The sequence below is a fragment of the Aedes albopictus genome, chromosome 2 (assembly GCF_035046485.1).
Source record: "Aedes albopictus strain Foshan chromosome 2, AalbF5, whole genome shotgun sequence".
NCBI classification, from domain to species: domain Eukaryota; kingdom Metazoa; phylum Arthropoda; class Insecta; order Diptera; family Culicidae; genus Aedes; species Aedes albopictus.
The window spans coordinates 477,999,192-478,016,422 of NC_085137.1; the positions used below are offsets into that span (position 1 = coordinate 477,999,192).

General features: G+C 43.3%; 2 protein-coding genes across 3 annotated transcripts in view; both read left to right on the forward strand.

Moving 5' to 3' along the window:
* LOC109413955 (tyrosine 3-monooxygenase) overlaps positions 1 to 6,902 on the forward strand; it is a 140,795-nt gene extending 133,893 nt beyond the window's left edge. For both annotated transcript variants that reach the window (XM_019687684.3, XM_019671618.3), the window contains exons 7-8: positions 342 to 468; positions 4,795 to 6,902. In XM_019687684.3, coding sequence (XP_019543229.2) covers positions 342 to 468; positions 4,795 to 5,196 — 529 coding nt within the window. In that variant the 3' untranslated portion in view covers positions 5,197 to 6,902. The remainder of the gene's footprint in view (positions 1 to 341; positions 469 to 4,794) is intronic.
* Positions 6,903 to 12,162: 5,260 nt separating this feature from the next.
* On the forward strand, positions 12,163 to 16,344 carry LOC115260242 (uncharacterized protein K02A2.6-like). Its single transcript, XM_062848657.1, has one exon. The coding sequence runs from the start codon at positions 12,163 to 12,165 to the stop codon at positions 16,342 to 16,344; it is 4,182 nt and encodes a 1,393-aa protein (XP_062704641.1).
* Positions 16,345 to 17,231: the final 887 nt, after the last annotated feature.

Here is a 17,231-nt window from a genome sequence, read left to right on the forward strand (position 1 = left end):
TGTCGAATGATCGTCATTTGTCAACCTCTTGTCATTATATGGCATTTTTAGAACATTCATCTAAAAATCGCCTAATGTTATGTCGAACCATGCCTTCTTTTGGAAAGTTACAAAATAATCGACATTTTACTTCTATGTATCGCCGGTTTACCAATTAAATCAGTTTTCGACAATCCTCCCAAACCGCCCAATGCTACCACCGTTGAACCATGGCAACTAAAACCCGGATTTCGTTCACCTGTGTCGTCCCACCCTTACCAAATGAAGAAATTTCACTCAAGGTAATCCGATTTTCATTCTCATTTTTCATTTTTTTCCCGTTTTTCATTCTTTCATTACAGCGACTGCATCCACGAACTGCTGGGCCACATGCCCCTGTTGGCCGATCCAAGCTTCGCTCAGTTCTCCCAGGAGATCGGTCTGGCCTCGCTGGGCGCTTCGGATGAGGAAATCGAAAAGCTCTCTACGGTAAGTAGCTGGCGGTGATGACCACAGTAATGATAGCTGCTAGGATAGAAAATTGCGAGGGACCAAAAACCGCACAATCCTGGCGCCAAATGACCACGTTGATCCGATTTGACTGAATTGAAAAGAGAAGTTTTCATTGAACTTAGCGTTCAGCTGCTTAAAATAGAAATTGTTTTGAAGATGTTGTTCTCCAAAATTTAAAATTGTGTAGTTCTTTAGAAACTTTGATCAATATGTTAATCATCTTCATTCGATGAAGTTACAAAGAATCGTTAAATGTTCTAAACTTTAACATGTTCTCGAAAACTTCGTACTTTTGCCAATTTGCAGATTCCAAATGCTTTCATCGACATAGAATTCGCCCAATGCTGTAGATTACTGTTTGCAAAAAACGCTATTGTTTGAAAAAGAAAACGTTGTTGCAATATTTTATAAGGTTTATTCATGTGGTGACTTATTTAGAGTTAATCGCCCAATGTTTTTTTATCGATTATTTGTCCATTTGAGAATCGGGAATTTCCTTTCATGATTGATGGTGGATCAATATTTGACATGTCTATTGTTAAATTTAAAATTATGCCTAAGCTTAATTTACATTTGTGAATTGAACAAAAAATCGACTTTTAAAAATGAATCGCTCAATGTTTGAGTCACTGATCATTCTAGTAATAAAAACACAAGAGGAAAATCACTTACAAAAGCCGAAAGCTAGACTTGCAGTCGTGTAATCGCCGAATTTTTCGTAATGAAGCCTTTGTAATCCATGGCTGTTCTGTGCGCAAGTGTCAGACTCAAACTTGTTTGAGAATAATCGCCCAATATTGTTAAACAATGTTTTTGTATGGTTTAATAAAACCTACAAATGTAATAACTTGACAGGGAGATGTGATAGCACTCTGAAGTGATTGAGCTTTATGTTTACAGTCTGTTCTAGAAAACGCCCAATGCTATCTGGTAATAACACCTTTCCATGGATAAGATTCAGCAAAATCTGAGTTTTTAATCCTAGTAACAAACATAGCAATGGTGAATATACGCACCGCTGCCCCTTGCGCCCTCAAGATGATCAAAAATGTATTTGTTTGATCGCTCATTCCTCAATTTGTATGGATACAATCGCCCAATACTGTGGCACGTTATGTTTGTTTTGTATGATACCGCCTGCAATTGCTCTAACTCTTTGAGGAACGGTGATTGCATTTTCAAGTGGTTTAACTTGAAATTCGTTCATATTGAATAAAAAACGCCCAATGCTATCTGGTAATAACAGCTTTCCTTGGATAAAATTCAGCAGAATCTAGGTTTTTAATCCTAGTAGCAAACATAGCAAATGGTGAAGTTACACACCGCCGCCCCTTGCGCCCTTAGGACAATCAAAAATTTATTTAAATGATCGCTCAGTACTCAGATAACATGGATACAATCGCCCAATGCTGTGGAACGTAATGATTGTTTTTTATAATACCGCCTACAATTGTTCTAACTCTTTGAGGAACGGTGATTGCATTTTGATGTGGTTCAACTTGAAATTCGTTCGTACTGAATAAAAAACGCCCAATGCTGTCCGGCAATAACAGCTTTCCATGGATAAAATTCAGTAGAATCTAAGTTTTTAATCCTAGTAACAAACAAAGTAATATACGCACCACTATCCCTTGCGCCCCTAAGATGATCAAACATTTATTTGTATGATCGCTCAATACTCAATTTATTTGGAAACAATCGCCCAATACTGTGGAACGTAATGTTTGTTTTGTATGATACCGCTAACAATTGCTCTAACTTTTTGATGAACGGTTATTGAATTTTGAAGTGGCTCAAATTGAATCTCGATCATACTGAAAAGAAAACGCCCAATGCTGTCAAGTGATAACATTGTTTTAGTGATCAATGGTAGTGATTGATGGTTGTACACAAACGATGAAAATTATTAGATACAGACCCAAACTTGTTCGAAAAGTAACGCTCAATGCTATGAAATGAATGTATGGTTTTATAGCACCTACATTTGCAATGAAAAATTGAGATCATCTATAAACTCTCAAATATACCCTGAAACCCCCTGAGACCTCCTGAAATCCCACGAAACCTTCTTAAACCCTTCAGGAACCTCCCTAAAATCCCTCCAAATCTTGCGCCTGAAACGTTCTCAAATTCCCCAAAGCCTCCTGAAGGCTGCTAGAACCTCATAGAAATACCCTGAAACCCCATGACCTCTCCCTCCTTGAATCCAGTGAAACATCTTGAAACCCTGAGGAACCATTCTGAAACCATCTTATTCATCCAAAACTTCTTAGAATCTCTCTGAAATTCCTTTAACTCTCTTGGATTCGCTGTAAACTTCCAATCCATAATAGATCAGAAAAATGGTTCCTTAAACCCTCTGAAACCCCCTAAATAAGCCCTGATCCCCTCAGATACATTGAAGGCCCCTAGGATCTTAAAGAACACCATGAATCCCTCGGGAATCCCCCGAAACTCATGTTCAACTTCCCGTGATTTTTTTTCTCTGAAACTCTTTGCAGCCCCCACAGAATCTCCCTGAAAACCCCTGAAACCTCTTTAAATTCTCCAAAAAACTTCCGAAGGTCTCTAGAATCTCTAAGAAATCCTCTGAAACTTCAGGACACCTCCTAAAATCTCGTGAAATGTCCTGAAACCCTCATGAACTTCCGTGGAACCCTTTGTAATCCCACAAAACTTCTCAAAACATCAGACAGCCCCCTAAGTTCCCGCTGAAAGTTCCCTGGAATGTACCTGGAATCCACCTGAAGCCTCCTGAAACCCTCATGGAAACAATCCCATGAAACCTCGAATGGTCTCTTCTTGAAATCGCCTTGCCATCCACACTTCTTAAAACCCCCTGAAACATTCAAATTCAATTTAAGAAATAAATTGATTCCGTTTCCGTAATGCAGATGAAAAAGATCGCCCAATACTCTGGATCGTGATGTTTGAACCACAAAGAAACAGACGTCACACTCCGCTCGCTTCACATCGATCTCCTTTTTAACGGTTGATTCAAATATTCAGTAGTAGGTTGATCGACCACTCACGGCGCTGGTATCGTTTTTGCTCCTGTTTGACGTTTGCTCACTACCGCCATCTAATGGCGGCCCGGCCAAGCACAGTACGATTAGCATTGGGCGATTACGTTTTCGTGACGATGTTTTTCAATGAAATTTGTTCCAAGTGTTACGTCTGACCGGTTTGAAAACGAATAAACGTTGGAGATATGCATTGTCCAAAATTTAATTTAATTTCAAAATATTTCGTTTTGGGGAGGTTTTGGCGGCTACCATAAAACCTTTAAGATTTTATTGTGGTTTAATGGTGGTTCAGAGGTATCTTCGAATCGATTTTACTAAACAATGTTGCGTTGGAACTTTTATCACTGTTTTGTCACATCTTTCACGACATTGGAACGTAAAAGTCAAGTAAGGGGCTGTTAATTAGCCATCGAGATCAAATTCTGTCCAATTTAGGTGTTCGGTCAGACCCCTTTTTCAAGAATTCTACGAGTGTCTACGTGGCTTATGAACGACCGCTAACGTCCAAATCTTGAGACGTAGAATCCCAACCCCAATTATAGTTATCAAACTTGTAGTAACCTCAAGTTCAACGAAAGCCTCCAAACGAAGAACGATCGCGTTCTAGAAGCCATCGATCGATCAATCGATCGATCGAACCGCACCCTTGAGTTGCCTAGCTTCGATCAAGTGGAAGTGGAATTCAATTAATAGCCAATTGCCTTCAACTCAACATCGATCGCATGCAGATCACCGGATCCTAATCGCTTCAAAGTAGTGATCCACCTCCACCAGTTCCACAGTTGCCACAGTCGCAGCTGCTGCCACCGCTGCGGGCTGCTACTGGCCAACGACCTTTTCTCAGTTTTCGACGATCACACTCGACGACGACGCACTCGATCGCAATAATTCACTTTCAACTTGACATTGACTGTGTGGCGCTGCTGCTGGCGCTGACGCTGACGCTCGCGCAGGCGTAGCTCTAAAACTTGATCAGGTTCAGCAGCGCACGTTCGGTTTCGCGATCAGTAGGTTAATCGTGCATTCGGTGCAGGTCGACCGATTTATGGGGCGTACGCGCAGTAATTGAACCGTATACGAGCCGGGCATGCGAGATGAGGTGCTGCTGCTGCTACAGTTCTCTCCCCAAACATCGACAACGGTTATGACAGTATTTAGTGATTTAGTTTGCGCGCGTGGTTGCGTTTTGGTCAGTGGACGGGTTCACGGTTCATGTGGGAATTCGGCAGAACTTCCGTGATTGATATGGGTTTTATGCTCTTCTTCTGTTCCGCAGGTCTACTGGTTCACCGTAGAGTTCGGCCTGTGCAAGGAAAACGACGAAGTCAAGGCCTACGGTGCCGGTCTGCTATCGGCTTACGGAGAACTGCTGCACGCCATCAGCGACAAGCCCGAGCACCGCGCATTCGACCCGGCCAGCACGGCCGTCCAGCCCTACCAGGACCAGGAATACCAGCCAATCTACTACGTCGCCGAGAGCTTCGAGGATGCCAAGGAGAAGTTCCGCCGCTGGGTCTCGACCATGTCCCGGCCATTCGAGGTCCGCTTCAACCCACACACCGAGCGCGTTGAAGTGCTCGATTCCGTCGACAAGCTCGACACCCTGGTGTCACAGCTCAACACAGAGCTTCTGCATCTGACGAACGCTATCGCCAAACTGCGACAACCGTTCTGCTAAAGAGCTGCAAGAAACTAGCTGCGAATCCTGTGTCGTCTCATCAGATCCGAGTGCCATCGGGTTGCCGGAAGCTGTCGGCGTTCGAAAAATCGCTGCAGCCATCCCGTCTACCCCCGTCCAGCACTCGCGATAGCCAAACTAACCCCAACGAAGAAGCAAATGACGAACGACCCCGGATATTCCAGATGGTTTTATTTTAACTACTTCACACGATCAACAGCCAAAAACTGCAACAGGTCAACAACAGTATTCTCACACCTCTCTCTCTATGGGACCCATCCTGGGACGCCAGGATGCAGCCCAACCCTACGGATCCTACAACCCCCAAGTCCCACGTCCCACGATGACGCAACAGATCAACACCCCAACAAACCTCGAGGTAGCTTTCGTTCATATTTTCCGGAGAATATGAACGCACCACACAAGCAGGAGATCGACCGTGAACCCATCGAGGATCACGGTAGACGAGACACTTTCAGGCCCAACTTTTGGAATTCGAACAAAATTTCGCGATCTGAGTGTTCAGCGAAATCACCACTACCACCTTTCAGTTCCAAAGGATCCAATTGAAACACTATCTGACAGGCACAAACCCCTGTTGCGACCCCTTCAAATCCCCTGCACCCCTACCTTCAATTTTATATTTTCATAAAATATCCCTATTGTACATCGATCACTGTAGAGTAGAGATACTTTGTAGGAACCTATCTTTTATTTAAAGATTTGTAATTTAAGTATTATTTACTATTTAAATTAGCGGTAAATCTTAAATTATTCCATTTTTGAGCTAGAACGTGTTGCAGCTTCTTCTCTCTCAGACGAGGCGTGGAGGGCCCCTCTCTCGCTCCGGGCTTCTTGATTAGGGAGATCATTACCCGTCAGGCCACCACGGAACCATCCGACGATCCATCCGTCACCACCACACCCCCTCCATCCACCGCCCTTTGGAAGAGTGACTGCTTCCGTGGGCAAAACTCCATCCGGATTTCGGGGGGCACGGACCCGACGGGCCCAGGATCTCGGACGCCTCCGTTGGCCAGCACACCGGCGAAGATCCTCTCAAAAGAGCGGTCCAAACACTACCCCAAAGAGCAGCAGAGGCCCCTCCCGCGATTAGCTAGCGGAACGTGCGCGCGAAACGTTAGACATAAGTTGTGCATCAAACATCAGAACACATCAAAACAGCCAAGTCTGCAACCATCCTCGACTGTCATCTCAAATGTGTTTGTTTTTATTATTATTTTTATGCAAAGCAAAAATTTTATATTTATATTTTTTAACTAAGCACATCCACACACGCAAACGAAGAAAAATCATGACAAAAAAAATCTTGCTATTGTACACATAAACACATGTGCAGCAAAACTATACTTTTAATAGGTGTCAATAAATAAAAAAAACTTATGTGAAACTGCATGTAAAAAGTCTAAGTCCAAAATTCATCTATTCCAACCCAGGAGAAAAATGCGAAAAATGCTAAGCAAAGCCTATTTGTTGAGAACAAAACATCAAAAATAACAAACAACAAACGTATGTGTCTGCGATATTGTATAGGATTTAAGGAATGAGCGTTATTTTTGTTGTCCGCAAGCAAACAAAGCGAATGAGTTGTACAATTCGATTGATTGATTGAATGATATAAAAGAAAAAAAATCATGTGAAACGAACAATTGTGACAAATAATCAGTGGAAACAGCAAAACATTACCCAAACCCGTCTTTATCATTTCTTCACCCCTTTCACAGCTTCTATCTCTCGAAAACTGTCCTCTTCTAATCCCCTCAATCAACTCTGACCCAGTGAATCTTGGTTGCACCCCCTCCCCTCTTTCGGTTGTCCTTGTTGTAAAATCATAATACTCTTGTTCGGAAATTTTCGTTCTGCCATTTTTTTCGGTTCGATAAAAAAGCGTTACCTACATACTCGTTTAGGCTTCTAAATGTATATAAGTAAGAGAAGAAGAAAAGTAAATCTCGGAAATAAACAAGGAACTTTGTGGTTGACAATTAAAAAAAACACTCTGAACAATAATGCGGAATGGATCCAATCGCAATAAGCGGCATCATCTCTACCTACTACCGACGACGGTGGTCTTCCCCTGCCCGTTATTGCTTTGTTAAGTGAATGTTTAGAACTTTTACTACTAGTATGCAGTATGATGATGATGCTTAAAAAAAAAACAAACTTATTTACGCTGATTGTTGAGCCATTGTATACGGAGGATATTTTTAGCAAGAGCAGATAAATAAAATGAATCAAAAGAAAAACATCAGCGAGATTTTGTTTTCTAAGATCACACCCTCAAAGAGCTGAAGATAAACCTGAGCAAAATGAGAAACACAAAAAACTTCATGAATTTTATGAACACAACTCGGTCTTATTCGGTTTCCTAATGAAATTAGAGGCATTAGGTCAAACATCATTGTTAGATTATCTTTTAAAAACAACGTTCAAATCGTGCCTAATCTAAAAATGTTATGTAATTATCGCAAAAGGAGCGTTCTTGTAGGAATAGCTTTTACGAGTTCGGTAAGAATTCTTTTAAAGATTTATCCGAGAATTATTTTAGAATGCATTCCTTTACAAGCACTTCTTTAGTATTTTCTCCACGATTCCCTGCGGAAGTCCGACAGTAATTACTGGTGAAATTTCATTGTAGAATTCATACCAAGCTTCATACAATATTTTACGCCCGAATAGATAGACAAAGAAGAATAATCGGTGGAATCACTGAAGATATTTACTTTGGAACTCCTGGAAGTCCTGGTAATACTGCTTGAGGAATTTTCGGTCGAGTTGCTGTATGATTTTCCTGAAGAAACTCTTAGAGGTATACCCGTCAGATTTTCGAGAAAAATTCTCAGTGAAACTTCCAAAAGGATTTCCTCGGAAAATTTTCTGGTGGAACCTCTAGATGTATTTCCACTGGATTCGTAGATAAATTTTCGGAGGAACTACGTGAGGATTTTTTGATCGGGCTTTTACGGGAATTTGCGATGAAACTTCTTAAGAAACTCTTTGTGGAACTCCTTGAGAAGTTTCCAAAGGAACATCTTGAAGAATTTATGATGAAACTGTTAGAGAAACTTTTTCCTAGAACGGGGCTGCTCAACAGTTTTCGCAGTGACTCTTTTAAGAATTCCTTAAGGATTTCTTTCAGGATTTTTTTTTTCAGAATTTCAGCAGGAGTTCCTCTAAAGATTCCTTCCCTATCGTGCCTATTTAAAAAAAAAATGTATTTCTTTGGAAATTTCTCTAGCGTTTCCTCCAAAGATTCATTCAGGATTTTCCTTGAGAATTTCAGAAGAATTTTCCCAGGAACTCTTTTAAAAATAATTTTTAAAATTAATTTCCCCAGACCTTAGAGGCTTCCTCTGGAATTCCTCCATATATTCAGGAATTCTCTCAGGCATTCATTTAGAAATTTCTCAAGAAAATTCCTAAGATATTCCTCTGGAAATTATTTTGGTGGTTTCTCCACAAGTTCCTACAGGTATTGCTTTGTATTTATTCATATCTAGGGATTAAATTAATAACCTAATAATCATTTTTTTTTTCGGCTCAACTAGCCGAGTGGAAGTTTTCAATTCCAAAAGCTAGACTTTACTGGCGTGAGTAAGAAATGGACAAATTGCGGTGAAATTTACAAAAAAAAACTTACTCGTCTTCTTGGTGAGACTCAAACTCACAACTCCTACCTGAGCTGAACCCATTCATCAATTCCCAGTGGAACTCACACAGAAAGCCATGGTGGAACTTCTGTAACTCTGTAACAATACGCGATGGAACTCCTACAAGGATTCTTGGTACCTAATGCCGGAATAACTGATCGTATTTAATTTCCGGTCGAACTCCTAGAATGAACCTGTGAACCTGCGAATTTCTTGCGGAAATTCTAGAGTTATTTTTGATGAAACTTATAGAGGAATCGCCTATGGAAGTCTTACAGCAATTACTGGTGAAATTTTATTGCAGAACTCATACAGTACTTTTCGATGAAGCTCCTAGAACAATAATCAGTGGAATAACTGGAGAAATTATCTTCGGAACTCCTACAGTTCAGGTGAAACTGCTTGTGGAATTTCCACTGGAATTCTCATAAGAATTCATGGCAGAACTTCTGCTGGAATATTCAGTTCAACTCTATAGAGAATTGCTTACTGGAACTCATAGAGACATTCCCATTAGAACTTGTGAAACTGTGAAAGTTATTTTCGGTGGAACTCCTAAAGGAATTTACAGTGAATCTTCTAGGAAAATTATTGATTGAACTCCAGTGGATTTCCCTGTGGATCAAACAGAGAAATCACATGAGAAAATCTCAGAGTAATTCTCTTTGGAACTTCTACAGGCATCTTTAGTGAGGTTCCTGCTGTAAATTCTTGGGAAAACCCCAGTGGAGCTCCCTACAGGAATTCTCGGTTAGTCTTAGAGGAATTCCCGGTGATTCTTCTGGAGAAACTTAGGGTGATTTTGTTGGAGTAATTCATGGTGGATCTCCAGCATCAATACTATGACATTATCCGAGGAGTTTCAACAGCTGACACAGAGTAATTTCGAGAGAACATTCTGGTGCAACTGGCACAACTACCGTTGAAGAATTCCGAGTGAAACTCTCATAGGAATTTCCGGAGGAATGCCTAGAGGAATTCCCAGTGAACCTCCTAGAGAAATCATTTGTGTAACTATAACAAACACATTTTGTGGGACTTCTAGAGAGTTTCTCTTTAGAACTCCTAGCACAATGCCTAATGTAACTCCTTGAGAAACTTTCTGTTAAATTGCTACTTGATTTTCCTGAGAATCTCCTCCTAGAGGCGTTCCCGCAAAGATTTCGAGAATCTAGAAAGATTTTCGTTGGACTCCTAGGAGAATTCTCGGAAGAACTTCTCGAGGATTCCTTGATGGGACTTCTGCGTAAATTTCCATTTGGAAAATTTCATCGCAAAAAAAGCGATTTCTTATGAAACTACTGGAAGAATTCCTTGTGGAACTCCTTGAGAAATTTCCAAAGAAACATCTAGAAGAATTTCCGATGACACTGTTAGAGAAACTTATTCCTGGTGCAGGGCTGCCCAACTTTTTTCGTACGTTTCAGACGTTTTCAATTGGTGCGCTTGAAACAATAAAACATTTTAGCGTCAAAGAAAGCTTAGTGTTACATCTATCTGATCGAAGTGAGAAAATTTAAGTCTACTGACAACTTTCATTTTTTTTTTTTTGACTAAATTGCTTTGGTAGCTGGGTGAATGAGTTGAATTGAATTTTCTATCAATAATGCATCCGTTAGCTCTAACATTCAGTTTTGTTTCAATGCTAAGACATCTCAGATCGGACTTGCAAATACACACACAACAATAATGTCGAAAACACGTGAAAAAACTTCGACTTCAAAAGTAGTTTCCTTTGAAACACCTAAAAGAATTCCTGGCAAAGCTCCTGCCTTGAGAAATTCTCGGGGTAGCCGAAAAGGTATTTCTGTTGGTTAGCTAGCTCCTACATGTATTGCTTGGGATTTAATCATACCTAATTAACTAATTTTTGCAGCTCAACCAGCGGAGTTGAAGTTTCTTTATTCCAAAAGCTAGGCTTATCAAATACATACTGGCGTGAGTAAGAAATGGACATCATCTCTATTATCAATCGTATACCTAGAGGAATTTCCGGCCGAACTCCTAGAAAGTTTACTTCTAAATTTCTTGCGGAAATTCTACAGTATTTTTTGGTGAAACTTATAGAGGAATCGCCCATGGAAGTCCTACAGTAATTACTGGTGAAATTTTATAGCAGAACTGCATAAAGTATTTTTCGGTCGAACTCCTAGAACAACAATCGGCAGCTTTACTAGAGAAATTCTCTTTGGAACTCCGAAAGTACTAGTGAAACTGTTGGAGGAATTTCCAGTCGAACTTCTCGAAGTGGAATTCCTGGTGGACCTTCGAGAAAAATTTCCAGTGGAATTCTCACAGGAATTATTGGCAGATCTTCTGCAGAAATTTTCAGCCTCACCTGGGGAATTGCTCACTGAAGCTCATAGAGAAACTCCCGGCGGAACTTTGGGATACATTCCCAGCAGAAATTCGAGAAGAATCTCCAAAGTAATTTCTGGTGAAACCCCTAAAGGAATTAACGAATTTGGGGGATTTTCCTGTGGATTATATAAAAACAACTGAGGAAATCGGTCATTGAATTGAAGGCACCCCTCCTGTTACTCCTAGGGAAATCCCGATGGATTTCTTGGTGAAAGTTTTAGAGGAATTTCCAGTGGATCTTCTGGAAAAACCTACGGTTATTTTGTTGGAGAAATTCACGGTGAATCTCCATACTACGACATTATCCTAGGAGCTTCAACAGGTATTTATAGAGGAAGTTCTAGAGAATTTCCTGGTGAAACTGGAACAATTTCCGTTAAAGAATTCCGAGTGAAGGAATGCGGAACTTCTGAAGGGATTGTTGCGGAAAAAATTCCAGTGGAACCTCTTGAAGGATTTCCGCTGGGCTCCTAGAGGAATTCTCGGAGGAACTACTCGAGGATTCCTTGATGGAACTTCTGCGGGACTTTGCGATGGAATTCCTAAAGCAATTCCTTGGTGAACTCCTTGAGAAGTGCCGCGGAACCCCTTTTCATCCTTCTCTTTCTCGTGCTTGTTTAGGATTGTGAGCAAGAAAAAAGAAAAATGGTGCTAAGATATCTCAGATGCTGTGTTATATCTTGCATTATATAAACCTTGCTACTTTTCTTTTACACCTACATCGATATACCATGATTGCGCATACCTTGAAATATATAAACTTTGTTACCCTTGCTCGCGATCTGGCAGAACGAGAACTGTACTTTTCGCCATCATGATGAGCGCACGCGGCGCTGAAGAAAATTGTTATTTTTCCAATTAATAAAGTGATTAAATAAGTAAAACTATTGTGAGTACTTTTCCTCGGCCGTCACAATAGTTCTGGCGACGGAGGATGGCGAATCCCGGTGGAATTCCGGCTGGCGGTGCTGGTGCTGCTGCGGGGGCTGCTGGAGCTCCGGCTGTTCTTCCCCCACCGACGTTCGCGATAGAATCGTTCGACAAACGTAAGTTAAAATGGATGCGCTGGGTGGAACGTCTTGAGACCGCTTTCCACATCTACGGAGTAGCGGATGAGCAGATGAAAAAGCACTTTCTTCTGCATTACATGGGGTCCGAAACCTATGATGTCATCTGCGACAAGGTTGCCCCGGATTCCCCCCGCACGAAGACGTACCAGGACATCGTTGCAACGTTGAACGACTTCTTCAGTCCCCAGCCACTGGAGATCAGCGAAAATTTTCGCTTCAAGTGTCGCCGCCAGGGCGATAAAGATGCGGCATCCGCCGACGAAATGGTGGACGAGTACCTAGTGGCCCTGCGGAGGATTGCTGTTACGTGCAATTTCGGCGCGTATCTCGACACGGCATTGCGAAACCAGCTAGTGTTCGGGATCAAGCGCAATGATATTCGGAGCCGGCTACTGGAAAAGCGACAACTTACGCTGCAGGATGCTCGCGAAATTGCCGTGAGCATGGAGCTTTCACGGAAGGGGGGCGCCGAGATCGAAGGTGGCTCGTGCAGGCAGGAGGTACATGCAGTGCATCATCCAGCAGGTAAAAAAGAAAAACAAAGTGCCAAGAAGATGCCGCATGTAAACAAAAGTGCGGGTAAAAGTGCAAGCGATGGATGTTGCTTTCGTTGCGGCGACAAATCGCACTTCGCGAATGCGTGCAAACATAAACAAACTGTGTGCTCGTACTGTAAATTGACCGGACATCTCGCGAAGGTTTGCTTGAAGAAATCGGCCGCGGCGAAGTCTGATTCGCGATCAACGAACAAATCTAATCCGGTGCAAACGAACTACGTGGACCAAACCGGCAGCAGTCAATGCGCCGAGAGTGTAGAAGTGCGTGAAGTTTGCACGGTCGAATCGTCGTCGCGTTGCAAAAAGTTTCTGCTGGATGTTTCCGTGAATGACAAGTGCGTAAGGTTCGAGGTTGATACGGGTTCGCCGGTCAGTATCATCAGTGCGGAAGACAAGAACAGACTCTTTCCGGCCGCGCGGTTGCGTAAGTGCGATACGGACTTGGTTAGCTACTGCAATACCAGCATCGATGTGCTTGGTATCCTCGACGCGAGTGTTGAATTCGGTGGTAACGGGATGAAATTACCGTTGTACGTGGTGAATTCCGGGAAGCATCCGTTACTCGGTCGCGAGTGGCTGAAAGTGATGTCAGTGGATTGGAATTGCGTGTTCCAAGGACCGAGTGTTGTTAATACGATTGCTGCTACTGCTTCCCCGGGCCGCGATGCCGCTTTAAAGGCGTTGCTCGAGAGGTATCCGAAGGTATTCGACTCCTCGATCGGAAGGATTTCCAACGTTCAAGCTAACCTACCACTGAAGAAGAATGCGCGACCGGTGTTTCTGAAGGCACGGAAAATACCATTCAGCATGGTGAAGACAGTTGAGGACGAGCTGGAAAAGCTAGTTGCTGAAGGCGTACTGACGAAAGTTAACTCCAGTAACTGGGCAACACCGATTGTTCCCGTTAAGAAGCCGCAGAACCGGGTGAGGATTTGCGGAGACTACAAGCAGACCGTGAACCCAAACCTTGTGGTGGACAAGCATCCACTGCCTACCGTGGACGAACTGTTCGCGTCGCTGGCTGGAGGAAAGAAGTTCAGCAAGATTGATCTCGTCCAAGCGTACCTGCAACTCGAAGTGGCACCAGAAGATCGGGAACTGCTCACGCTGTCTACACATCGCGGTCTCTATCGTCCGAACAGACTGATGTACGGTGTCGCATCAGCCCCAGCAATCTGGCAGCGACAAATGGAAGTCATTTTGCAAGGAATAGAAGGGGTAAGTGTTTTCTTGGACGATATTAAAATAACGGGTGAGAATGATGAAGTACACTTGCGTCGACTGGAGGAGGTACTTCGGCGTCTTAATGAATGCGGAATACGAGTCAACAAGGAGAAGTGCGAATTCTTTGTGGACAACATTGAGTACTGCGGATACTCGATTGATAAGGACGGCATCCACAAGATTCAACAGAAGGTACAAGCGATCCAGGACATGCCCAGACCGAAGGACGTTGATGAGGTTCGGTCGTTCGTCGGATTTGTTAACTATTACGGACGGTTCTTCCAGAACCTGAGCACGGTGCTGTATCCTCTGAACAACTTGCTTAAAAGCGACGTGCCGTTCAGATGGACCAAGCAATGCGAGGATTCCTTTAGGAAGGTGAAGGAATTAGTGCAATCCGACGACTGCCTCGCCCATTATTCACCCGAGTTACCTCTTCTGCTTGCAACGGACGCTTCGCCCTACGGAGTAGGGGCGGTACTAAGCCACGTGTATCCGGACGGTACTGAACGTCCAATTCAGTTCGCGTCCCAAACTCTCAGTCGAGTGCAGCAGAAGTACATGCAGGTGGACAAGGAGGCGTATGCTGTCATATTTGGAGTGAAGAAATTCTTCCAATACCTCTACGGCCGAAGATTCACCCTGCTTACCGACAACCAGGCTATCTCAAAGATCTTCGGGGAGCACAAAGGGTTGCCGGTCATGTCTGCGTTACGGATGCAACACTACGCTACGTATTTGCAAAGCTTCGATTATGAAATCCGGTTCCGCAAATCTGCCAACCACGCGAATGCTGATGCCATGTCGAGATTTCCGCTGAATATTTCTGATCCTGAGAACGAGATTGAAGAATCTGATGCTGTGGAGCTGAGTCAAATCGACACTCTACCGTTGACGGCTGCTGAGTTGGGCCAAGTTACTGCTGAGGATCATACAGTGCAGAAATTAATCCAAGGAATCAAGCACGGTCAGTCGGTGGAAGCGAAGGATCGTTTCGGTGTGGAACAACACGAGTTCTCCCTTCAAAAAGGATGCTTGCTTCGAGGAATTCGAGTGTACGTGCCTGTCCCTCTCCAGAAACGCGTTCTGGAGGAATTGCATTCTACTCACTTTGGAACAACCCGTACGAAGTCGCTGGCAAGAGGATACTGCTGGTGGCCTGGTTTGGACCGGGATATAGAGGATATGGTAGCCAACTGTGCCGACTGCCAGTCGGTACGTGCCGAGCCGGCGAAGATGAACCTTCATTGCTGGGAAACACCAACAGCCCCTTTTCAGAGGGTTCATGTCGACTTTGCTGGTCCCTATTTGGATACCTACTTCTTCATCTACGTGGACGCTTACAGCAAGTGGCCAGAGGTCCAGATATGCAGGTCCATCACGGCCGAAAGTACCGTCAAAATGTGTCGCGAGATCTTCAGCAAGTTTGGCATTCCCTCAGTTCTGGTGAGCGACCATGGCGTCCAATTTACATCGGAGGGTTTTCAACAGTTCCTGAAGACAAACGGTGTAGTGCACAAGATGGGTGCTCCGTACCATCCAGCAACGAATGGCCAAGCGGAGCGGTACGTTCAAACCATCAAACAGAAGTTGAAGGCGTTAAAGTGCACCAAGTCTCAGCTGAACCTGGAGTTGTGTAACATCCTGCTCACATACCGCAAAATGATTCACCCGTCAACAGGAAAGTCACCATCAATGCTCGTGTTCGGTCGACAGATTCGATCGAGGCTCGACCTGCTACTACCGAAAAACGAAACTTCAAGCAAGGCGGACATTGTCGTGCGCCAATTCCTGGATGGTGACAGAGTTCGTGTTCGAGATTTCCTGTCCAAAGATAAGTGGAAGTTTGGAAGAATAGCCGAGAAGCTGGGTAAGCTGCGGTATGCTGTACGTCTCGACGATGGGCGAATCTGGGAGCGCCACATTGATCACATAGTCGGTGTGGGCGCCGATCTACAAGACGTTTCGGTGGACACTCCAAGGGAGGAGGAGTTCATTGAACGGTACGAGCCAACCATATCCGCTGTTCCTGCAGTGTATCCTGCTGCGACTGCAGCGGTTCCCGCTGCCGCTATTCCAGAAGGAGAGGCTGCTGGTAGGACACCGGTGGTTTCCAAACGTAATGCGGTCACGACGTCTACGCTTCCTTCCAGCCCGGAGCGTTCGACGTCCACCAAGGATAGTCGATCAGCCGTTTTGGAGTCTACGACACCGCTACGACGATCATCTCGCATTATTAAACCTCCCCATAGATTGAATTTGTAGTTTTTATGATTGTTAAGCGTAATTTCTTTTAACATGGGGGAGAAGTGTTATATCTTGCATTATATAAACCTTGCTACTTTTCTTTTACACCTACATCGATATACCATGATTGCGCATACCTTGAAATATATAAACTTTGTTACCCTTGCTCGCGATCTGGCAGAACGAGAACTGTACTTTTCGCCATCATGATGAGCGCACGCGGCGCTGAAGAAAATTGTTATTTTTCCAATTAATAAAGTGATTAAATAAGTAAAACTATTGTGAGTACTTTTCCTCGGCCGTCACAATAGCTGTGATTAGTTTAGCAAATACACGCACCGAGAATGTCTGAAACACGCGAAAAAGCTTGGAAAGCCCCACTAGCGTGCGCTGCTTTTTATTTTGTCTCGCTCATTCTCTTTGATAAAGAGTGTGCGGTAGTTCGGCAGCAGCAAAGCATCGCGCGCTCGCTTTGCTCAAAGTATATAAATATGTACCAAGGTAAGAGATTCCCGCAAATGTCAAAAATGAGACTCACCAACACATCTGCGTTAGTTATGAAAACTTGGTGTTTTTACACTAAAATGTCATTATTTCAGCAAAGTTTATGAAGTTTTGTTAGTTTTACAAGGGCGTAGCCAAGGGGGGGCAGGGGGGGGCCGTGGCCCCCCCCTGACCGATCAACTATATTCTAACTTAACTGAAAAACTTAGATGAGCAGAGCTGTTTTTGACTAGTAAAAATAAAATTCTCCTGCATCCTCGTATTTTTTTAATGTATGCAGGAATTCCTTCGGAAATTCTTGGAGGAATACCTTCGAAAATTCCTGAGGGTATTCCTTCGGAAATACCTGGAGGAATTCCTTTAGAAATTCCTGAAGGAATTCCATCCAAAATTCCTGGAGG

Bases quoted from the DNA above. Each gene is read 5' to 3' on its own strand.
- LOC115260242 (XM_062848657.1), top strand. From the start codon at position 12,163: ATGGCGAATCCCGGTGGAATTCCGGCTGGCGGTGCTGGTGCTGCTGCG.